The sequence below is a fragment of the Bos taurus genome, chromosome 12, assembly GCF_002263795.3.
Source record: "Bos taurus isolate L1 Dominette 01449 registration number 42190680 breed Hereford chromosome 12, ARS-UCD2.0, whole genome shotgun sequence".
Classification (NCBI taxonomy): Eukaryota; Metazoa; Chordata; class Mammalia; order Artiodactyla; family Bovidae; genus Bos; species Bos taurus.
The window spans coordinates 66,061,277-66,086,222 of NC_037339.1; the positions used below are offsets into that span (position 1 = coordinate 66,061,277).

The window sequence follows — 24,946 nt, forward strand, 5'->3', positions numbered from 1 at the left end:
CAGTAGTCAACTTAGTTTTTACTGCCAATAGTGCAGTCCTATAAAGAAACAACAATATTTAAAACTAATATCCTCGTTTTTATTTTGAATGAATGCTCCTAAATATTAAATATATTCCCAATATTGCTTTTATAAAATAAATTAACTTGCTAAACCTTCTAATTACGCAACCGAAAAGATAAATTCCATATATACCTGAATCATTGTAGGTTATAACTTAATGGGACTGGAATTTATAAAGTTTTATTTTTTACTTAAATTTTTTAATAAAAAATTGTATGTTTGTTCATCATTTAGAGTTAGCAGAAATCAAATGGAACACTTGTATTGCTTAGGCTAGCATTCTACATTCACCATACAGGGCATATGGCCAGTATCAAACACAAATACGTACCTCTAGAGTACATGCCTTAGAAAACCTGGTGGAATGCATGTAAAGCTGCCTGTGATATATGGGTTTCTTTACATCTATCCTTATTTTATCTTTTAAAAAAGCTTACATTATTTGCAAGCATTGCTATTTAACCATTTTTGGTAAATAAAATCATTTGCAGCCTCACAATTCATAGCCATAAATTGGTGAGAAAAATGATCCAGTATTATTGAAAAAATATAATCCTAGCAGTTTTATTTTAGTTCCAACCACAAAGATTTAATTTCCCTTTCACATTCACTCCTGTGGATCTTTAGAAACAGTGTAGTGGTAGAGATTGCAGCTCTGAGGTCAGACTGCTGTGGTGGAATGCTTGCAGAGAGGACATGTCATAGATAACCTGTAATTGCAGTTTCAAAACCAGGTCAAGCCAAAAGACTGATCCAGGCTGATTGTCACATAGAGACTCCCGAATTTCAGTGCAGAGATCCCGTGATTTGTAGTTTCCCCACACAACCCAGCTGATCAGGGCAGTTGGAAAACCTCATGTTTAATACAATCTCAATTGGCACAGTAGCTAACCTCAACTGAAGCCTTCCCTGGTTGCTCAGACAGTAAAGAATCTGCCTGCAGTTCAGTAGCTGCAGGAGACACAGGTTTGATCCTGGGTTGGGAAGATCCCTGGGAGAAGGGCATGGAAACCCACTCTAGTATGCTTGCTTGGAGAATTCCAGGGACACAGGAGCCTGCCCGGCTACAGTCCATAGGGTCGCGAAGAGTCAGGCACGACTAAAGTGACTTAGCATACAGGCACAGTGTGTAGTTTATACATAGTTTATAATGGCACCCCACTCCAGTACTCTTACCTGGAAAATCCATGGATGGAAGAGCCTGGTAGGCTGCAGTCCATGGGGTTGCTAGGAGTCGGACACGACTGAGAGACTTCACTTTCACTTTTCTCTTCCATGCATTGGAGAAGGAAATGGCAACCCACTCCAGGGTTCTTGCCTGGAGAATCCCAGGGATGGCGGAGCCTGGTGGGCTGCCATCTATGGGTTCGCACAGAGTCAGACACGACTGAAGCGACTTAGCAGTAGCAGCAGTAGCATACTGTAGTGGGTGCTGGAGAGGTGTGGGTAAGCACAGGAGTCCTGCCTAGTTATATGTTACTGTTTAATCACTTCTATGTTAAGTGCCATCAAAATGGAATAGAGGCTTATCAAAGTGCATTAAACATCAAATTTAAAAAAAATTCTTATTTGAAGTGTCTGTGCTGTAATAGAGTTGCAATTTCTTTGAAAGTGTTGCTTGCCTTTGATTGTAGTGTCCAGGCACTGTCTCAGTTTCAGCCGCTGTAACAGAATACCATAGACTGGGTGGTTTACCAACAGAAATTTAGCAGGGTACTGGCAGTTTCCATGTCTGTTGAAAGCTCACTTCCTGGTTCACAAATGGACATTTTCTGGCCATGTCCTCATTTGCTGGAAGGGGCAAGGGGACACTCGGGGGTCTCTTGTACAGGGTCACTAATCCCATCCACTAGGGGTCCGCTCCCCAGGCCGAATCACTCTCCCAAAGCCCCTATTTCCAAATACCATTCCATTGGAAATTAATTTTCAGCATAAGAAGTTTTGGGGGGACACACATTTAGTCCATAGCCTGCACCTTGATATATGACACTCAAGCTGGGGACTCAATACGAATCCATCTCAGAATTAGAATCAGAATATATAGTAAATTGTGTCCTATATATATTCTCTGTGAAAAAAAATGGAGTTTTTTTTGCTGGTTTTTAGGATATTGTGGCATATTAATGACACAGTTTCACTTCATTAATAGCTCTCCCGGTAACTGTTTTTTTATCATTTCACTTTATTCTACTGTTATTTCATCTCTTTTTGTAATATATCAGTGGTTTGATGTGGTCTTTACAACCTAATTTAAAATTACTGTAAGATTTTGTGGTTATGGGAGATAATTTTATTGATGTATTTTATAGCTAATTATATATTGACACAGTCTAGTATCATATTTAGGCTAATTTTTTGAACTGTAATTGCTAGGATATCCAAGATGATTGACTGTTGCCTAAAACTATCATTTTTGAAATACAGCTTTTACTTGCTAATTACTGCTGCTGCTGCTCTTTAGTCACTAAGTTGTGTCTGACTTTTTGTGACCCCACGGACTGTAGCCCATCAGGCTCCTCTGTCCATGGGATTTCTGAGGCAAGAATACTGGAGTGGGTTCTCCAGGGGATCTGCCTAAGCCAGGGGTTGAACCCACGTCTCATACACTGGCAGGTGGATTCTTCACCTCTGAGCCACCAGGGGAGCCCTGCTGATTACTACAGCCTCCTTTAATTTGTGGATAAATTATTCTCCATTCTTTCTGTGGAGAAATTGACTTGGAAGCATTTGTTAAAGAAATAAGATAATAAAATGTCCCACAGTAAAGTAATATGATAAAAGGTCACAAGACAGTTCAGAAGGTGGTCACACACTTCTTCCATCAATTAATATGACTCATGACTTTCTCACTTCTTAACAAGGTTTGACAATTTTAAGGATGGTTTAGTCATGAAATGCTTTATTTTCTTTTAATTTGAACCTTCTAGGAGGCCTGATGATGTTCAGGTTTCCCTTTGGAAATTTAACCTCTGTTTACAGTAACTAGTTTATGATCTACTAGCTTTCATTCTGAAAAAAAAGAAAAAGAGAGAAACCATAAAAAATGCAGTAGATGTTAAATCAAATTTTAATGTCATTTTCTTTAGTAAAGATTGAACTCATGAATGTAAATTGTTTTCTTAGTGACACTTTTTTATCATTTGTGGGTTATAAAAAATTATGAATAAAATTAATAAGAAATTACTATTACCCATAACTTCTTTTTGATGTCTATACTTTTTGTGTTTGATCCTAGGAAATACCTATCTATAAAATGTGTGTGTTGTGCATGATGCCCGCCTTCCACCAGTCATTTTTCTGGGAAAGCACAATTGGGTTTAGTAGGCTGATCATTTAGATCCTTAGGTTAGTTTTGCTGCATTGAGCTCATTTACTGTGTGGAGCAGATGGATGACCAGTTTTAATATGAATACTAAGCCTTTTCATCCTTTACTTCTGCTTTTGTTACAGAAACCCTCGAAACTCTCATTAGACAAGCAGAAAATTACACCAGCATACTTTTCTGCAACACCTACAGGAACATGGCCCTTGAGGCCGCCGCTTCCACCCAGGAGCTCTTCACCGATGTAGGGCTCTATTTATTTGGTGCGGATGTTAATCCTGAAGAATTTGTAAACAGATTCTTTGACAGTCTTTTCCCTCTGGTGTACAATCATCTCATTAACCCTGGTGTGACTGACAGTTCCCTGGAATACTCAGAATGCATCCGGACAGCCCGCCGGGACATTAGCCCATTTGGTAATATTCCCAAAAGAGTGCTGGGACAGATGGGGCGGTCGCTGCTGCCCAGTCGCACGTTTCTGCAGGCACTGAACCTGGGCATTGAAGTCATCAATACCACAGACCATCTGCACTTCTCCAAAGAGTGTGGCAGAGCCCTGCTGAGGATGCAGTACTGCCCACACTGCCAAGGCCTGGCTCTCACTAAGCCTTGTATGGGGTATTGCCTCAACGTTATGAGAGGCTGCTTGGCACATGTGGCAGAGCTTAACCCACACTGGCATGTGTACATCCGGTCACTGGAAGAGCTGTCGGATGCCATGCATGGGACCTATGACATTGAACACGTGCTTCTGAACTTCCACTTGCTTGTTAATGATGCTGTGATGCAGGCTCACCGTGATGGACAGAAGTTATCGGAACAGGTAAGCATCCACTCAAAATTTCCTGCTTTCTTAGAGTGCAACAGTTAGCTATATACATAAAGTGAGTTGATTATAAGCACATCATTATATACTTTAAATTATGACAGCTTAATAATACTTTACGAAATAGTAGGAGAATGCATGGGTTGTCATATTGTCATATTCAATTCTAAATATATTTTACATGACACATCAGAATTTTGGTTAGCTAAAATACCAGTTTCTCCTCTAAGTAGTGGCCTTCTTATAGGGTTAGTTCAGTGAGGTAAAGAGGGCTTGGTTTTAAAATCAGGACCAGCATAAATTTGATCCTGCACTCTTCCATTAATTCTCAAGTCCCTTAGCTTCTTTGAGCCCCAGTTTTCTAATTGACAATAAGAAAATAGTAACAAATAACTTTTGGAGATGTCTTTTTTGGGAAGATAGGCAATCATTTAGGCCCTCTACCTAGTATACTGCCTGGTACTCCAAAAATGGATATTGTTGGTATTTCAAAAGTATTCAGCTTTAAAATAGAAAACACCAATTATATAGGCATTAAATGAAGACTTGTTATCAAAAGTGTTTCTTCGGAGACTTTCCAGAACCTGGGACAGTGATGGTGTGATGATCTTTTAAACCATGATGTATATGGCATCATGGTGTTTTATTCCAAGAAGGCTTTAATAAGCAAACTAATAAAATCAAAGAACATAAGAGTTTCCTATTTCTTTCACATTCTATAGAAATATTCTCAGGCACCTTTAGTAATAGTTCTCATATCCCATACAGTGAAGTAGAACATGCTGCTGCTCTTTATCCTAAATATTTTGTCCTGAAATAAAATTATGCTCCTTTGCAATAACAGAATACATCTCCCCACCCTGGCCCTTATTTACTGAATTAATAAACGCTCTCATTATTGACTTTGTAAGTCTGTTCCTTTCATTAATTTCCAATAGAAATTGGATATGAAGACCTCGATGTCCAGGCATATACACCCCACTTCCTTCCTAACTTTCAAGGTCCTCCTGGCACCGTATGAGCCAATATGGTACCTTCCCGCAAATTAGAAATGGTTACCCTCTTTAGGTGGATGGGACTTGCAGGTAGAGTGTGAGCTGGAGTTGAGCTCTCATCCCAGTCCACTCACCTGGGTATCCTTACACAGCCAATAATGTTCCCAACCATGTACAGTTGTCCTGGTTGTTTTGCAATCTCTCATCCCTTTAGGGAGATTATACATGTACCAGAACTTTTGCAAGAGATGCAATAAGCCAACTCAAAAGACTTCAAAGATTTCATGTACTTCATAGTTAATGAGGGATAAGCATTTAGGTCTAGGAAACAAAATATCAAAATTATGATATTGTGTATCTCCAGAAGGAAAACAAGTATAGAAAATCTGAAATGAAGCCCAGATTTGAATTATTAATTTGGGACAAGCCATCTATCCTCTTGGGACCAGAGTTTTCTTATATATAGATAGATAGATAGATAGATAGATACACAGATTTTTAAGATTCCTTTTATTTTGTCTTTTGGAGCCTTGGAGTGCCTTTTTGTATCCTTAAAATCTACCACGTAGAAAATTATTATATATTATTATATATCTAAATTTTTTTTCAATTTCAAAGGCTAAACTAACATAAATTTTTAGTTAGATAGACATGTTTTCAGAATTCCCTGGTGGCTCAGATGGTAAAGAATCTGCCTGTAATTCAGGAGACCTGGGTTCGATCCCTGGGTTGGAAGATCCCCTGGAGAAGGGAATGGCTACCCACTCCAGTATTATTGCCTGGAGAATTCCATGGACAGAGGAGCCTGGTGTGCTACAGAACATGGGATCATGAAGAGTCAAACACAACCTGTTTTCAAATCCTGAGTCTGTTTCATCCTGCATAAAGAAGGAAATGATGTTTTAAGTGTCATACGATATGGCTCTGACATTGGCCGCTACTTGGTCCCTGAGAAATTTGCTTTTCTCTTTTCCAATTCTGGGGCCAATCCTGATCAAACCTTGGTGAAGCAGGTTACTTTACTATCTTAAAGGATAGAATCATCAAACTTGTGTTCTATAAATACATTTTAAGCAACACTTTTGTATTATGGAAAACTCCTTGGTGGATTTTCAAAGAGCATTCTTTTCTTTTAAGCAATTAATTCTATTTCATATAATAAATGGTCCTATAACTATCTTGAAAAACATCAATTATTACTAATGAATTGTAGATTCTTTTCCAAATAAAACAACTGAGATTCTTTAACTTACGGTGACAGAAGGAGAAACTGACTTTAAATTCCTTGAAAATTGACTCATTAATATTTATTTCTGCCAACTTCAAAGTGATTTATAAGCTGTTTATCAAGTTTTGATAACCAGTTCACACATCAGTGAATTTAATAAATTCAAAATAAATTACTGGTGAGCCAGAAAATAATGACTTTCTCACATTCCCAGAGCAATCTCTAAGATCTAGTACTTTCAAATCTTGTCCTCAGTAAATACTTGTATCCATCCACTTTAAGAAATCCATAGGGGTACCTGATGCATCTTACTTCTGTTGGATGAATTTCAACTGGAAAAAAATTATTGGTTTCCTGAGGATATCATAAATATATTCTATTTATAAAACCATTAAAGAAGTAAAATCTAACTTATAAGAGAATGTTTTAATTTTGTAATTGTCTGGGGATTAAGACAAAAATCTAATAAACTATTAACAGAGAACCATCAAAGTATGGAGATTAAAAGCACAAGTCCTAATCTCTGAGTACATTTCCCATCTGTTCTACCATTTACTAGCTGTGAGTTTGGGAACTTGATTGTTTAATCTTTCTTGAGTCTCCTCTTTGGTAAAAAGTGAAGTCGCTCAGTTGTGTCCGACTCTTTGCGACCCCATGGACTATAGCCTACCAGGTTCCTCTGTCCATGGGATTTTCCAGGCAAGAATACTGGAGTGGGTTGCCATTTCCTTCTCCAGATCTTCCCGACCCAGGGTTTGAAGCCGGATCTCCCGCATTGTAGGCAGACGCTTTACCATCTGAGCCACCAGGGAAGCTCTCTTTGGTAAAATGGGATAATAACTGTGCCTACATCACAGGGTTCTTTTGAGATTAAAATGAGTTTAGGTTTTCTCCAAGATAACTGTTTAAAGCCTACTAATTATTATTATGTTATATTCTTTATAAATATATTATTGATTTCTCTGATGTTTTAAATACTTTTAAAGTGAACACCTCTTTCTTAAACTGTGATATACAAATCAAAAAATGTTTTAAATGGGCATTTAATGTAAGCAGATAATTGTAAAGATTTTCCTGAATGAAAAGAAAAACCTAAAAGTTTTAGAGAGCATTATTTTGAAATCTACAATGAGTTTTAATATTGATGATTTTAATTGCTAATTCTTGATAAAAATAATTTCATTATGAGGAAATGGCTGAATGATTTTTTTGGTAGGAAATGATTAAATGATTGCATGATACTTGATAGGAAATCATGTATTCATTCTGTAAATAAAAACAGTATAAAATATATATATACTTGCTATTGATTAAATTTAGAACATTATTTATTGCTATAATTAAATGCTTTAATTTATTAAAGAAACAAAAATGCAGGATCTGGGTTAATTTCAATGTTACAGTATTTTCTAAATGGAATAAATGTTACCAAGAAACTCAACTGAATGTTGATTCTATACCATTTTCAAAATAAAAAGGTTTTTTTCAGCTTTATTGAAATACAGTTGACAAAATAAAATTCTTCTTTAAATATTTTAAAGAATTCAGTAGTGAAACCATCTAGTTCTAGGCTTTGATAAGAGTTTTTTTTTTTTTTTCTTTTTAATTATTGATTAAATCTCCTTATTCATTATTGGTGCTGTTCAAGTTTTCTATTTTTTCATGTCTTGTCTTGGTCTTGGTAGGATCTTAATTTTAGGAATTTATCCATTTCTTTCAGGTTATCCAATTTGTTGGCCTATAATTTTTCATAATAATCTCTATGGTCTTTTGTATTTCTGTAGTGTCAGTTGTAATATCTCCTCTTTCATTTATAATTTCATTAACTTTAGTCTTCTCTCATTTTTTTATTATTCTAGCAGACACGACTGAGCGACTTCACTTTCGCTTTTCACTTTCATGCATTGGAGAAGGAAATGGCAACCCACTCCAGTGTTCTGGCCTGGAGAATCCCAGGGACAGGGGAGCCTGGTGGGCTGCCGTCTATGGGGTTGTACAGAGTCGGAACAACTGAAGTGACTTAGTAGTAGTAGTAGCTAAAGATTAGTCATTTTTCTACTCTTTCAAAACTTAGCTCTTAATTTTGTTGGTATTTTCTTGTTTTTTTTTTCTGGTCTCTATTTCATTTATTTCTGCTCTGATCTTTGTTATTCCCTTCTTTCTGGTAATATTGGGCTTAGTTTGTTCTTATCTGGTTCCTTGAGGTATAAAGTTAGGTTGTTTATTTTAGTTCTTTCTTTTTCCTGAACATTGGTGTTCATCACTATAAACTTTCCTGCTTTTGCTGCATCTTGTAAGTTTCAGCATGCCGTGTCCCCACAGCTGGGGGCTGAGGGTACCCCTCTAGAATGTCTGGCACTGTGTTGAGTGTGGAATTTATAGCAAGTATGTGTGTCAGCCTGTGCTACCTGTTTCCATGTGGGTGTTTTTTCATTTGCTTGATGTATAATAGTTACTCAGCTAGTTTCTAAAATAGCTGTGTGTAGTTGCACATTTCTGTGTTTCTTTGGGAAGAGGGACCTTCCTAGGGAAACTAGGAGGCTCCTATGTCACCATCATGGGAATTGCTGCCACAAAAAGTGTGCTTTTAAGCCTGAACTGGGTTCCAAAGTATAATTTTTAACAATAAAAGTCCCACTCTGTATTTTTAAATAGAAAACCAATTTTCCATGTCTCTTACCTTTGCACCATTCATACAGTTTCAGCTGGTTGCATCCCAATTACTTCAGGATGGCTACGTACTTCAGTTCTAAAACCTATCAAAATTGAGTTTAAGTGTCTGCATTGTACACACTAATGCACTCTAATTAAACCATGTTGTTGAGAAAAGGGATATCTGATCACTGCTTCTCTACACATCTACATTTATCTGAATCTGTAAAATGAAAGCCTAATAAGTTGATATGTGTTTTTAGGTATCTCATTGATATCTTTATATATAAATTGAAGATAAAATTAAAATAATTGCCTGGATTATTTATAGTAAAACACTAAATTTTGTTCTGTTTCTTCAATAATGTGGTATATATTTTCCTAAAAATCATGTATATTCAATTTTACATAATAGAGACTATGGGACAAACCAGGTTAAGGCAACACATTAGTCTCTCAAGGCTGTGTCCTTGAAACCACTCCTAGTGTGGGAATGGTGGGTGACCCATATATTTCAAGGGTGCAGTAGATGGATGAGGAATCTCTGATTGCCTGGGTCCTGCTCTTGGGTGAACCAGCAGTCACATCCTCTCAATGACCTCCTCCAACAATCTACACAATGCCAAGAAGGCATTATTTCTGAAACAAAGTTAATTTTGTTTAGGAGCTTTCATTCATGTATATTTTTGTACTTGGCTGTGTGCATGCATGCTAAGTCAATTCAGTCATGTCCGACTCTCTGTGATGCATGGACTGTAGCACACACACCAGATTCCTCTGTCCATGGGATTCTCCAGGCAAGAATACTGGAATGGGCCATTTCCCCTTCCAGTGGATCTTCCTGACCCGGGGATTGAACCTACAGCTCCTACATTGCAGGTTAATTCTTTACCACTTGAGCCACCAGGGAAGCCCTTGTATTTGGCTACCAGAGAATGAAGGGCTGTGACCACAGGTTAAAAATAAGCTACCTGTGGATAAAATTTATGAGTAGCTGGATAAGACTTCATTGAAAATACCAGCATAATGTCATTTGGTATATCCTGATGATGTTTTCAACAATATATCATGTTTACCTTTTCCTAATTTTTATTTAACTAATGGGGTGACCTAATGTTGAACTTGTAATTACTATTTCTCAAATTATTGTTCAAATTATTCTAATTGTTCAAATGAGTTGTTTCTTTTGAGAAATAAGACTGGAGCTTAACAAGAGAAATGGCATAAGAATTAAATTAGAAGCAATTGAAAGGGGAAGATATAAGTTTTTAGGGTAAAAGGCAGCTCAGACAGAATCCAGTGAAGGTGGGCTAACTGGAAATAGAAAAATCTATAAGTTAACAGAAAAGGAAAGGAGAAAAGGAAGGTTCATTAGACCATGAGAAGGTCTTTTGGTCCAACTCATCATTCTATTAATATATAGAGATCTCTGAAAGGTTTTTGGACACTTAATTCTGGATGCTAAATAGTTACAGGGAGCTTGCTATTACAGAATTGGTAGCAGAAAAGCATATAGCAATAATTAGTGGGTTTTCTTCGCAATGCTAAGCCCATTTAGTTCTTTTCAAATGTTGAACAAGGTAGAATTTTCTGACTAGAGGCAAGTCAAAGTGTTAGTCGCTCAGTTGTGACTCTTTGGACTCCACGGACCAGAGCCCACCAGTCTCCTCTGCCCATGGAATTCTCCAGTCAAGAATATTGGAGTGTAGTGCTATTTCCTTCACTAGAGGCAAGTCAAAAGGTATTTCTATTGTCCATTGATTGTCTACTCAAATTTTATGATATACTGAGATAGTTCCATAATATTTTAACCTCCGCTGGTAAGAATTTTCTTTACATGTCTGATTAGATCTGAATATTTCTCCTTTTGAAGACTTGCCCCTGCACTTGTGAATCATGGGAGGAGGGGTGGTCACTTTGGCCTTTTGATAACCTCTCTTGAAATGATTGGCAGTAATTAGGGGCAATCAAGACTCAGGTACCTTATATACAGTAAGTCTACATTTCTTTTAGGAACGCATTAAATATCAAACTTGCATAGTTTAAGGATAGCTATTTCATAAGACTTTGAGAATGTTGCATGATTAACTTGTGATTATTACCTTTCTGAAAAAGATTGTGGTATGAATTACTCAAGATTAAGTACTGATAACCATAGTTCTTTATTTCTACTTAATTTCCTGAGAAAGAAAAAAAATTATTAAATGTTTTATGAGGGCCTAAAGTCCTTTAAAGGGAAATCTGGACAAAGATCTCCAGGAAGAGTTGTCCATCAGGTTTGTGGACAGCTCTAGTTGTTGGACAGTTCACCCTTATGGTGAATGACTGTCTGCATCTTCAGTTGCCATGCCTGGTATTGTGGAATGGAATATGTTGAAGATAGGGACTAGTCTTGGCCATCTTAGCTGTCAGCTATGTGAAGGCTTTTATTCTGACTCCTTGCCTTCTTTCTAGCCTTTTGACTCCCTTTTTTATTCAGTATTTATTTACATGCCTTCTTGTTAAGATCATGATTTTAACTATCCAGCTCTGTCTTTATCTCCTGGAGGACTTACTGAGCCAGGATCAAGTTGGCCAGACTGGAGGGAGCCTGGGGTTGACAACTGGTAGATGTCTGGCATGGCCTTTCCATTCCCAACTATCAAAGCCAGATGCTTCTCCTTCCTCAGGGATCTGTTGTGTGGAGGGTTCCTGGTTGTAGTCTCAGGCCCCTATCAAACGTGCTTTTTTAGGAAATTGGGAATGGAAGGATAATTTTCAGAATTAAAGGTTCTGAAGAAATTTAAAGATTTCTTGCTCAGTTTTTTTTATCATGTATACATCTGCTTTGTTACGTTATTTTCTCTGAGCTAACAGAACTCTTTTTTCCTGTAAAATAAGCTTGTGACTTCTTGAAATAAAAGGGTTTTAATATGATATTATACATGTTTTAATGCCATTCTCCCCAGTCGCCAGTCCAGGTTTGATGCAGGATACAGGAAGCTTGGGGCTGGTGCACTGGGATGACCCAGAGGGATGGTACGGGGAGGGATGTGGGAGGGGAGTTCAGGATGGGGAACACGTGTACACCCGTGGCAGATGCATGCTGATGTATGGCAAAACCAATACAATATTGTAAAGTAAAAAAAATAATAATAAATAAATAATTTTTTTTAAAAAGGGTTTTGATAATACCCAGCTATTCTTTTTGATTTTTCTGAAATAACTTTTGCTTGAATTTTATAAGTATATAGCTGTTCATATGTAGCACTGATGTTTTCAGCTGGATTGGACACTTCTCTACATTAAATGGAATAAATTCTCTTTAAATTAAATACTGCATGAAAAAATTTTTTTCCCTTGATGAAGTTCAGCAAGGATGTGTTATTTCTGTTGGAGTTTTTGCCTCTCCCTTTCTACCTGAGTGTTTTCTTAATGCAGCAAAGCTTTCTTGGTTGGAGATTTGCAATGAATGCAGATCATTTTTAAGTGCATTGATAACTTTAGATTCTGAAGGTAATTTTGTGTACATCTGCTGCCTGGTTTCGAGAGTGTGAACCAGTACTAAATCAGTCTCATAAGTCAGCAGTCTTTTGCCTTTATGAGTTAAGAAGTCTCCATTCTCCGTGCCTTTGGAATGTGCTGCTCCAGGCTTCCACAGTTGATGTTCTCTTTCCACAAGCACAGCAGCCCAGTCACTCACCTCTAGCAAGTGTTCACTTAGAGGCTTGATCAGACTCTCGTCATTATTAAGAACTCACTCCGAAGGCAAGGTTTTATGAGTCTTTTTTTTTTCTTTGCTTCTAAATTATATTTACCCATTCTTCCCTTCCATTTCTGAGTCTTATGAAAACAGCTTTATGCTTCTCTGAAGATTGGAATTTACCTCCAAAGTTCCTGTTACTGCTATCTGAAGCTGTTCTCCATTCTTCTGATGGATTTTGAAGGCTGTTTTGGTTGTAGTCTTGTTACATTTACTTTGATGCATTTCCTAAAAAAAAAATTTAGTCTTGCTTATGTCAGCCATCAGCTGAACTTGTAAACATTGAGATTTTTCTCCTTCTTGTGTTTTCTGTAAGTATCTGGTTTAAGCCCAAGTAAAGAAATGTAGCATCTCAGCTCTTTATCCATGGCCTTCACCTTTCCCATGTCTTGTAGTAAGTTCTCAAGTTTGGCTTCCAGTCTGGTTTATTTAACATATCCAGAGTCTTTTCAAAGTAGCAAAACTTCTCAGTAATTTTATATTTCCCCCCGGGAAGGGCAATTCTTTGTATTTCCATGCACAGAAATGCAAAGTTTTAAGCACACAACCTCCATTCTGACTATACAAGTCATCAGCCTGGTAGGCTGCAGTCCATGGGGTCGCACAGAGTCAGACACAGCTGAAGCGACATAGGAGCAGCAGCAGCAGTTATATGAAATATTTAGAATAGCAAAATCACTGAGATAGACAATAGATTAGTGACTACCAGGGATTGGAGAGGGGATGAAAGAACAAGGAATTACTGCTAATGTGTATAGGATTTTTTTCAGGGGAGAGATAAAAATATTGTAAAATTAAATAGAAGTGATAGTTGCACATCTCTGTTAACACAGTAAAATTCACTGAGTTGCACATTTCAAAAGAGTATATTTTATGGTACATGAATTATATAACAATAAAGCTGTTATAAAAAGTTATAATGTATAATTTTGAAAATTGACTCATACAAATTGCGAACTAGTATATTCCAGTGAATAATTTCCATTTATATGTTTGTTCTTTTTATTGGCCTATGCTTCTTGAGACTATGGGAACTCAGAGGAGCAATGTGCCTTTTCATTTGTCATCAAAATGACACACTAAAAATATTTCTAGACATTTTAAAATTAATGCCTCAAGGTCATTCAGAGAAAACGAAAATATCTGCCCTTACAGTGAAGATGTTTCCCAAAAACAAAAAACTTTACCTTGAAAAACACTTTTTGTCATTCAAGAAAATATGGGGTTGGATAAAAATTGGCATAAATAAGAGATAATCTCATTCATTTATCTAAACATGCAACAAATATATGTTAAGTGCTTTCAGTGTACCAGATACAGCTGGACACTGAGTTTATGCCAACTGCGCCTGCAGCTGCCTTGTTAGAGCTTACAGTGAACTAACTAATTTTTCCATAACCATGTTAGCATCTCAACTCTATCCTCTAGACAAAAGTCAGGATACTGTTTCCAAATGTAAACTATATTATACATAAAATCTTTTGGTGGCTTCCTTTCAACCTTAGAATAGAATCTAAAAGCCTTTATATTGACCTTTAATACTTTGCATATCTGCCCTTTACCATCACTTTACCCTCATCTCGAACCACTTTTAACCCTTCTTCGCTCTAGCCATGCTGGAGCTCTCTTTGATTTTTTTAGCATACAGTCTTCTCCCTTGACTCTTGTCAGTTACATTTTTTTTCTGGAAGTAGGCTATTTCCCAACCATGCTCCCCAACACGTTTATCTACTGATGCCAGGGCTGCTGCTCATTTTTGTCTCATCTTAGATCCTGCTAACCCTGGGAGGTGTTCTCTGGCCTCTGTAGAAAAGGTTAGGTGACTCTGTATTATGTTTTAGTAACACCATTAAATTTTCCTTTACAGCTTTTTGCATGCATGCAGTTATTTAATTATTCACATACTTTACATTGGGCTTCCCTCATAGCTCAGTTGGTAAAGAATCTGCCTGCAATGCAGGAGACCCCGGTTCGATTCCTGGGTTGGGAAGATCTGCTGCAGAAGGCATAGGCTACCTACTCCAGTATTCTTAGGCTTCACTGGTGGCTCAGCTGGTAAAGAATCTGCCTGCAATGCAGGAAACTGGGGATCAATCCCTGGGTTGGGAAGATCCCCTGGAGAAGGGAAAGGCTACCAACTCCAGTATTCTGGCCTGGAGATTTCCATGAACTGTATAGCTTTTTGCATACATGCAGTTATTTAATTATTCACATATTTTACATTGAGTTGTATGTGCCCAGAGGGCAGAGACTAGCTGTTGTGTTCATCACAGTATCTCTAGAGTCCAAGTGTTGATGGACACATGAGTTCTTTGATGAACACCTGTTGTTCAGTGGTAAATCTGGCCTTTCTGCTGCATTGCCTGGACTGTTGGAATTGTCTCCCAGTTGACCTGTCTGCTCCACCTTGACTTTCTTTGTGTCCAGACTCTTCAGCATGGTGTACAAGGTCTCCTGGGTCTTGATACCACCCTTCTTCCTTCATCGATCTTATCCCTTGTCCCCTGACCTGCCCTCCTTGCATCCATGTTCCTGATTAAACTATATCACCCTTTCCCCTCAACCTGCATGGACTGGATTACTATTTCACTCTGACCACTTCACCAGCAAAACTGGAAGCTCCTCCAAGTACATCACCCCTTCCCCTCAACCCCACATGGACCGGATTATTCTTCTACTCTGACCACCTCACCAGAGAATACACTGGGTCTTTTTCATCTCTCTATCCCCAGTGCTTATTAAAGTGTCTGGAAGTTTTCAGTAACCTGAAATGACCTCCAGACTCCACAGAACAAACTTCTTGACTAATGCCCTGAATTAGATTTAATTTTAAGCATTTATAATTTTTCAGTGAATCCTAAATTACTAACATTTCATATCTCCCATGAGAGCACAGCAAGACAATTGTGATAATCTATGATTCTTTAATGAATGCACAAAACACTTTCATTAAACTTTTATGTGGATAAATACTCTGGCATTATTAACATTATATCTGTGTTTATCTTAAGCCCAGTCAAAAAACCCCATTTATCAACTTACTAGAAATAAAGGCAAAGCAAAAATAATAAACATTAAAATAAAATCTTGATAGACATGCAAGTAAGTTCCATAGTTTGGTGAGTGGTCCTATACCATGCCCTCCACCTTGCAGTCCTCAGTCCAGGAAGGCAAACATCAGGCATTAGGGCATTTCCATTTCACGGGTGGACAGTCGGAGCTGCTTGGGGAGCTGCAGCAGAACTGAGACAGACTGTCAACCCACGTGTCCTTTAGACCTATTTGTGGTTTACTGAATCCCTCGTGGTCCATATAAGGAAGATTTAAAAACTGTGTTCTGCTGTTCACTCATGTTCTTTTAGGTATTAGCAGTAGACATTGTTTCAAAAAGTGTTGTATGATCTTAAGTGTGGGTGGAGAAAAGTTATATAAAATATTTATCTCCTAGAGATCATTGTGGGTCATCATCCTGCATATTAGTGCATCAAAGGCTCTAATAAATCCTACAATTTAAGAATAGTCATTAACTATATTAAGGAGAGCATTTCCAATATATATCTAACCAAGATGCTATATTTATCTGGACAAATATGGATTTTCTGCTAAAAACACTTTAGAAAATGCTGCTCAGAGGTAAGTTTAATGATTTATTTGGGGCTTTGGCCACAGTAAGTTACACTGGGTGGAGCTGAAGGTAATGTAGCCTAATACCTGGCCAGACAGTTTTAAATTTAGAGCTAAACTATTGGCAGATGTGGCACTCAGATTTATCCCCTCACATCACAGAAGGGCTAAGTCACCCTAAAATTCACTGTGGGCTCTGGCAACATTGTCTGTAAAATTATTTCCTTTGAAAACCCTATATTAATTTGCTTGAATTGTATTTTTCCAGGTGTAGCAAGGTGAAAATGGTACACTAAAAATTCTCTTGACCTTCTAAAATTGGTTTATGCCCATGGAGAGATGAGAGTAAACAGATCAGAGTTAACTATGTATGCCATTCTTCTTGCTTTTCACTATTTTTATTCAATCCTTTATATCTCTATATTGAGAGTTATAATATTCACAAGGGCTACTAGGATGAATTCTCCAGTTCAGGGCATACGCCAAAAGCAGTGAAATACTTCTGGTTTAAAAATATGTATTGTTGGGACAGATTGGAGTTCCCTCACTAACCTGGATATAGATATGAATGCTTCATAGATATATTAAAAATTCATAATAGGCCAATAGAATGTGATATTTTCAATACTTATTTATCAGCAAATAATTTTTTTGAGATTAAAATACACACCACGATCATCAATGTCCTCAATCGCGAGTCCTTATTTCTGCACTGGGACATACAAAAGTCCCACGGTCGAGTCCCAGCCCAGAAGCTAATGCGTAGAATCCTTTCACCCCACTGTTTGGCCTCCTCTCTTTTGCTGTTGGTTTTTCCATAGCCTGACCCATCTGCTGACTAGCCTCAGAACAGAAGAATGTCAGCTGTTTCCTAATGTGTTTCATCCAGGACAAGTCTTACTGTGTTCAAAGACAAAGGACACTCCTGCCTTGAGAAACAAATATTAATATTAGTGGGGGAAAAAACATACTATTACAAGATGGGCAAATAGAAATAAAAATAAAACACATGCATTCATTTTAACCTACAAGCAAGAGGGATTTTTAAAATAAGGCAAAATTAATTTTATGTTTATGAAGAATTTGAAATAAATAAGAGAGCAGCACCCACACCTTTAAAATGCTTCCTTTAATGTCTGAATCATCAGACATGGCTGGGTAATGAAAGTACCTGTATTTTCTTTTCATTGTTTTACCTTTTCACCACTTGCTGCAGTTTCCAATATAAAAAAGAAGTGTAATTAACAGTAATGTCTTTTCTCCCTTTCTTTAACCTCACCTTCTCTACCACTGATGATTTCAGGTTTCTGACACATAAGAAGCTGTTTATCCCAGCTGTCACTTTGGAGACTCTTGGCACATCAACCAACTAGAAATTATTTCTAGAGTTAAATTATTTCTTGGGTTGAATTACCACCTTATTTGTATATATCCAAGACAATCTTTGAGCACCAGACCTATGTATCCAATTTTATACTTGATACTTTTCCTTAAAGTGTCCCCAAACTAACTATTCAAAACCCATGAATCAAGAACTGAACTCATCATCTTGTCTCCTCCATATATCCACCTAGAAACCTAAGAATCATCACATGTCAAGCTCTCTAACTTATTTCAAATTCTTCATAAACATAAAATGAATTTTGTTTTATTTGTTTAATTTTATTTTTAAAATCCCTCTTGCTTATAGGTTAAAATGAATGCATGTGTTTCATTTTTATTTCTATTTACCCATCTTGTAATAATATGATTTTTTTTCACTAATCTTAATATTTGTTTCTCAAGGCAGGAGTGTCTTTTGTCTCTGAATATGGTAAGACTTGTCCTGGATAAAACACATTAGGAAACAGCTGACATCCCTCTGTTATAAGGCTTGTCTGTGGATGGTCAGGCTGCGGAAGAACCACATTCTTTACTTCCCAATGGCTTCCCTGATAGCTCAGTTGGTAAAGAATCTGCCTGCAATGCAGGAGAGCCCAGTTCGATTCCTGGGTTGGGAAGATCTCCTGGAGAAGGGAACAGCTATACCCACTCCAGTATTCTGGCCTAGAGTATTCCATGGACACAACTGAGTGACTTTCATTTTCACTGGCATTGCTCTTCTTTGGGATTGGAATGGAAAATTAACCTTTTCCAGTCTTATGGCCACTGCTGAGTTTTCCAAATTTGCTGGCATATTGAGAGCAGCACTTTCAAGGCATCATCTTTTAAGACTTGAAATAGCTCAGCTGGAAATCCATAATCTCCACTAGCTTTGTTTGCAGTGATGCTTCCTAAGGCTCATTTGACTTCACACTCTGGGATGTCTTGCTCTAGTTGGGTGATCACACCATTGTGGTTATGTGGGTCATTAAGATCTTGTTTGTATAGTTCTGTGTATTCTTGCCAGCTCTTCTTAATATCTTCTGCTTCTGTTAGGTCCATAACATTTCTGTCCTTTATTGTGCCTATCTCTGCATGAAATGTTGCCTTAATCTTACTCAGTTTCTCTATGTCCCAACTACCTACCTCATCAATAGCGGATTGGCATAACATTTGGAAAACTCACCCATAACTTTTTTTTTCCCCCCAGATTTAAAGCCCTTCAGTGGTAGACTTGACAATACAACCATGAAAATGCTGTGTGTCTGACTCTCAAACATCTTTCAATCCTATTCTCTCCCAGGCAGCTCACATCTGTCCTTGGTTATCCTGGAGATTTGTTTTTTTTAATAGATGTTAAATTTCTAGAGACACTATTGTATTGAAATAAAAGTACTAAGAGTATTCAAAGACATAGTTGTGTATATTTTCAGTGACTTCTAACCACAACCACAACAAATATCCCTCATTTGAAGACTGTGGAATAAATTAGGATACAGCCACACTAAGGAGGATTATGTAAGCATCGTAGATAATGAATTTTTAAGCTGTATCAATAGATGTGAATGGATTTTTTATGTGATGTTATAGGGCTGAGAAAGTGAAATGATCAGATCAGATCAGTCGCTGAGTCGTGTCCGACTCCTTGAGACCTCATGAATCGCAGCACACCAGGCCTCCCTGTCCATCACCAACTCCTAGAGTTCACTGAGATTCACATCCATCGAGTCAGTGATGCCATCCAGCCATCTCATCCTCTGTCGTCCCCTTCTCCTCTTGCCCCCAATCCCTCCCAGCATCAGAGTCTTTTCCAATGAGTCAACTCTTCGCATGAGGTGGCCAAAGTACTGGAGTTTCAGCTTTAGCATCATTCCTTCCAAAGAAATCCCAGGGCTGATCTCCTTCAGAGTGGACTGGTTGGATCTCCTTGCAGTCCAAGGGACTCTCAAGAGTCTTCTTCAACACCACAGTTCAAAAGGATCAATTCTTCGGTGCTCAGCCTTCTTCACAGTCCAACTCACACATCCATACATGACCACAGGAAAAACCATAGCCTTGACTAGATGAACCTTTGTTGGCAAAGTAATGTCTCTGTTTTTGAATATGCTATCTAGGTTGGTCATAACTTTCCTTTCAAGGAGTAAGCGTCTTTTAATTTCATGGCTACAGTCACCATCTGCAGTGATTTTGGAGCCCCCAAAATAAAGTTTGCCACTGTTTCCACTGTTTCCCCATCTATTTCCCATGAAGTGGTGGGACCAGATGCCATGATCTTCATTTTCTGAATGTTGAGCTTTAAGCCAACTTTTTCACTTTCCACTTTCACTTTCATCAAGAGGCTTTTCAGTTCCTCTTTACTTTCTGCCATAAGGGTGGTGTCATCTGCATATCTGAGGTTACTGATATTTCTCCCGGCAATCTTGATTCCAGCTTGTGTTTCTTCCAGTCCAGCATTTCTCATGATGTACTCTGCATATAAGTTAAATAAGCAGGGTGACAATATACAGCCTTGATGTACTCCTTTTCCTATTTGGAACCAGTCTGTTGTTCCATGTCCATTTCTAACTGTTGCTTCCTGACCTGCATACAAATTTCTCAAGAGGCAGATCAGGTGGTCTGGTATTCCCATCTCTTTCAGAATTTTCCACAGTTTCTTGTGATCCACACAGTCAAAGGCTTTGGCATAGTCAATAAAGCAGAAATAGATGCTTTTCTGGAACTCTCTTGCTTTTTCCATGATCCAGCAGATGTTGGCAATTTGATCTCTGGTTCCTCTACCTTTTCTAAAACCAGCTTGAACATCTGGGTGTTCATGGTTCACATATTGCTGAAGCCTGGCCTTGGAGAATTTTGAGCATTACTTTACTAGCGTGTGAGATGAGTGCAATTGTGCAGTAGTTTGAGCATTCTTTGGCATTGCCTTTCTTTGGGATTGGAATGAAAACTGACCTTTCCAGTCTTGTGGCCACTGCTGAGTTTTCCAAATTTGCTGGCATATTGAGTGCAGCACTTTCACAGCATCATCTTTCAGGATTTGGAATAGCTCAACTGGAATTCCATCACCTCCACTAGCTTTGTTCGTAGTGATGCTTTCTAAGGCCCACTTGACTTCCCATTCCAGGATGTCTGGCTCTAGATCAGTGATCACACCATCGTGATTATCTGGGTCATGTATGGATGTGAGAGTTGGACTGTGAAGAAGGCTGAGGGGCCGAAGAATTGATGCTTTAAACTGTGGTGTTGGAGAAGACTCTTGAGAGTCCTTTGCACTGCAAGGAGATCCAACCAGTCCATTCTGAAGGAGATCAGCCCTGGGATTTCTTTGGAAGGAATGATGCTAAAGCTGAAACTCCAGTACTTTGGCCACCTCATGCGAAGAGTTGACTCATTGGAAAAGACTCTGATGCTGGGAGGGATTGGGGGCAGGAGGAGAAAGGGACGACAGAGGATGAGATGGCTGGATGGCATCACTGACTCGATGGACGTGAGTCTGAGTGAACTCCGGGAGTTGGTGATGGACAGGGAGGCCTGGCAGTGCTGCGATTCATGGGATCTCAAAGAGTCGGACACGACTGAGCGACTGATCTGATCTGATCTGTGTATTCTTGCCATCTCTTCTTAAGCACATGGTATCCTATTCTTATAGGCATTCAATTAGGTAGTCTATGTGCATAGACTATGTTTATAAATATGTATGTATTTGTATTTATGTGTGAGTGTGTTTATGAGCAATGTACATGGACATGTGAATATTGAGAACAATAGGAAACAATGAATAATGGTTTGCTGCACTTGATCATCTGGGAAGGAAAATATGTGAGTGGGCATACTAAGGGGAATGGGAATTGGAGAAGTCAGCAAATTAAAAAGAAAAATCTGTGACATTAAAAAATAGAACCCAACATTATGCCACCTCCTTATTTATGACATATGTATGTGTGTGTATCTCTGTGTAGATGTGCATAAGTTAGAAAGCATAAAACTGACATTTGTATATTAACTAGTGATATCTGGTAAGTTCATGAAATAAGTAACATTTCAGTTGCAATAAAAGCTTTGCAGGGAATTCCCTGGCTATCCAGTGATTAAGAATCCACTTCTACTGCAGAGGACATGGGTTCAATCCCTGGTTGGGGAACTAATATCCTGCAGGTGACATGCCCAAAAATAAAAAAGAGCTTTGCAGAGATGTATACAATGTAAATATGATTTAGTAAAATCAGCTCAAAGAAGAATAGAATATCTGCTTGTATATGTTTGTAAAGTTTAGGAGAATGCTGTAGACAGTTAGGTCTCAGCCAATTTGCTTTTCCTTCTCTGGAAGGGAAGCTGGTTAGGTAGCCTTCCAGACCTTTAACACTCATTCATATGCATATATATAAATGAATATAACAACAGAAATATGTGGTATTTTAATTTGAATACCATCAAATTGTATCCTGTTTTACTTATCATTTTTTCAATTTTTTTAAACTCATATGTTTGAGTCCATAATATGTCCTGATACTTTACTTTTACCATTACATAGTACCCTACATTATACTATGATTATGTAGTCAGCATGTGTTACAGAATCCTGGACATTAATTTTTAATTTTCATCATTAAAAATAAATGCTTTATTAAGCATGTTTGTGCATGCTTCTTTGGTCTTAAGTGTCACTGTTTCTTTAGATGAGATATAGTTAAGTAGAATTTCTGGCTGTTAGAGTATAGACTAGAAAACTTAATAAACAGCCAGATCCCCCCAATAAGAGGGACTCTAACAAGGTAGGAGATCATCTTCCCAATACCTTGGCCAGCAGTTGATATTGCCCATCTTTAAAATGTCTTCTATTTGGGTGGATGAAATAATATTTTTAATTTCATAGATAAGTGCTAAGGTAATCAGCTTTCATATGATTTTTGCTATTTGCCTTTTTCCTGTGACTTAGGTATTCATATCTTTTGTCCATTTGCTTTTTTCCATTGGGTTATTTGTCTTCTTCAACTTTTCTGAATAATACACATTTGTCTACTAAACATATTGAAATTATTTTCCCAGTCAGCAGTGTTTCTTCTAAGTACTTTCTAACAATTTTCTGAAATCTGAATGTTACATGGAGTGTTATAGGTGGTCAGTATCTATGAAAAATAAGAAAGGTAAAAAATCCTGTAATGTTTAGTGTGGTAAACAGGAAGACACAATGCTATACTTTGAGAATTTCATAAAAGAGGATATTTAAATTGTCTCCAGAATTATTAATTGACTATTCCAAATAAATAAGATAGTTGAGAAGAAACTTCTAATTCATGTGCATAAATGTGTTAGCTTTGTTTTAGGAGCTGGAAGTAGGTATTGCTAGCAATTAGAAACAACAGAAAACAACTGAGTGAAATATTTTTCTGTGCTACTCCCAACAAAACCCTATTGAGATGTACAAACTAAATGCTTGCAAGACTCACAACCTCAAGTTGAAAGCTCAAGAGTGACTTAACTTCACAGGTGATAGTTTAGCTGAATCTTAAAAGATGGTAACATTTAAACAAAAAGATAAGTTCAAAGGCTGAAAGGTACGGGGTAACTTTAGAGACTATGAGTAATACAGTTTAGCTAGAGTGTATAGTGTTTAAAGTAGAGTGCTGGGCAATGTTGAGATTCTGTTGTAAACTCACATGAAATGGTTTAGTTTGTACTCATTAGGAAATGAGAGGAGCCTTCAAAGGCTTTGGATCAGAGAAGCAATATGGTCAAAACTGTGCTTTAGGAATATGAATCTAAGAGCCTGGGGAGAAGGATGAGGGCTGGGAGATTTGGAGGGGAAGTTAGCAAGGCAGCTCTTTCATATATCCAAGGAAGAGATAATGGAAGCCCATTCTAGGGGGATAGAATTTCCTATGCAGGGGAGAAGTTAAAATGCAAAAGACTCAGTTAAAGTAGAAGAAATAGCCTGTGAAAATTTTAAACCTCTAGCTGATCGCATTTCTGAAGCATCACTTCAAACATCTTCAGCCTTAAAAAAGCGGGGAAAATATGGTCTTATTGATATATCTCTTTTTTATTGTTTAGTTATTACATTTAAAAATATTTACTTTCATAATGTAGGATTTTCTCTTTTGTTAAATGAAATGGTCAAAATTTTGATTTTGTCTCTAAGGATAGAGGATGAGATGGTTAGATAGCATCACCGACTCAATGGACATGAGTTTGAGCAAACTCCATGAGATAGTGAAGGACAGGGAAGCCTGGCGTGCCTCAGTCCATGGGATCACCAAGAGTCAAACACAACTTAGTGACTGAACAACACCACCACCACCACAACTAGAGATATTAATTATTAGTCTTACAATATCTCCTTTCTTTTTTTGTTTTTATTGAAGGATAATTGCTTTACAGAATTTTGTTGTTTTCTGTCAAACTTCAACCTGAATCAGCCATAGCTATACATATATCCCCTCCCTTTTGAAACCCCCTCCCATTTCCCTCCCCATCCCACTTATCCAGGTTGATACAGAGCCCCGGTTTGAGTTTCTTAGCCATACAGAAAATTCCCATTGGCTATCTATTTTACATATGGCAGTGTAAGTTTCCATGTTACTCTTTCCATGCATCTCACCCTATTCTACCCCCTCCCCATGTCCACAAGTCTATTTTCCATGTCTGTTTCTCAATTGCTGCCTTGTAGGTAAATTTTTCAGTACCATTTTTCTAGATTCTGTATGTATGTGTTAGAATATATTTGTCTTTCTCTTTCTGACTTATTTCACTCTGAATGATAGGTTCTAGGTTCACCCACCTCATTAGAACTGACTCAAAGGTGTTCCTTTTTATGGCTGAGTAATAGTCCATTGTTTATATGTACCACCACTTCTTTATCCGTTCATTTGTCGATGGACATCTAGGCTGCTTCCATGTTCTAGCTATTGTAAATAGTGCTGCAAAGAACAATAGGATAATGTGTCTTTTTCAATTTTGATTTCCTCAGGGTGTATGCCTAGGAGTGGGATTGCTGGGTCATATGGTGGTTTTATTCCTAGTTTTTTAAGGAATCTCCATACCGTCTTCCATAGTGGCTGAATCAATTTACATCCCCACCAACAGTGCAAGAGTGTTCCCTTTTTTACACACCCTCTCCAGCATTTATTTTTTGTAG

General features: G+C 37.7%; 1 protein-coding gene across 8 annotated transcripts in view; it reads left to right on the forward strand.

Moving 5' to 3' along the window:
• GPC5 (glypican 5) overlaps positions 1-24,946 on the forward strand; it is a 1,584,132-nt gene that overhangs the window by 306,274 nt on the left and 1,252,912 nt on the right. For all 8 annotated transcript variants that reach the window (XM_015473874.3, NM_001102070.1, XM_024999871.2 and 5 more), the window contains 1 exon segment: positions 3,514-4,208. In XM_015473874.3, coding sequence (XP_015329360.1) covers positions 3,514-4,208 — 695 coding nt within the window.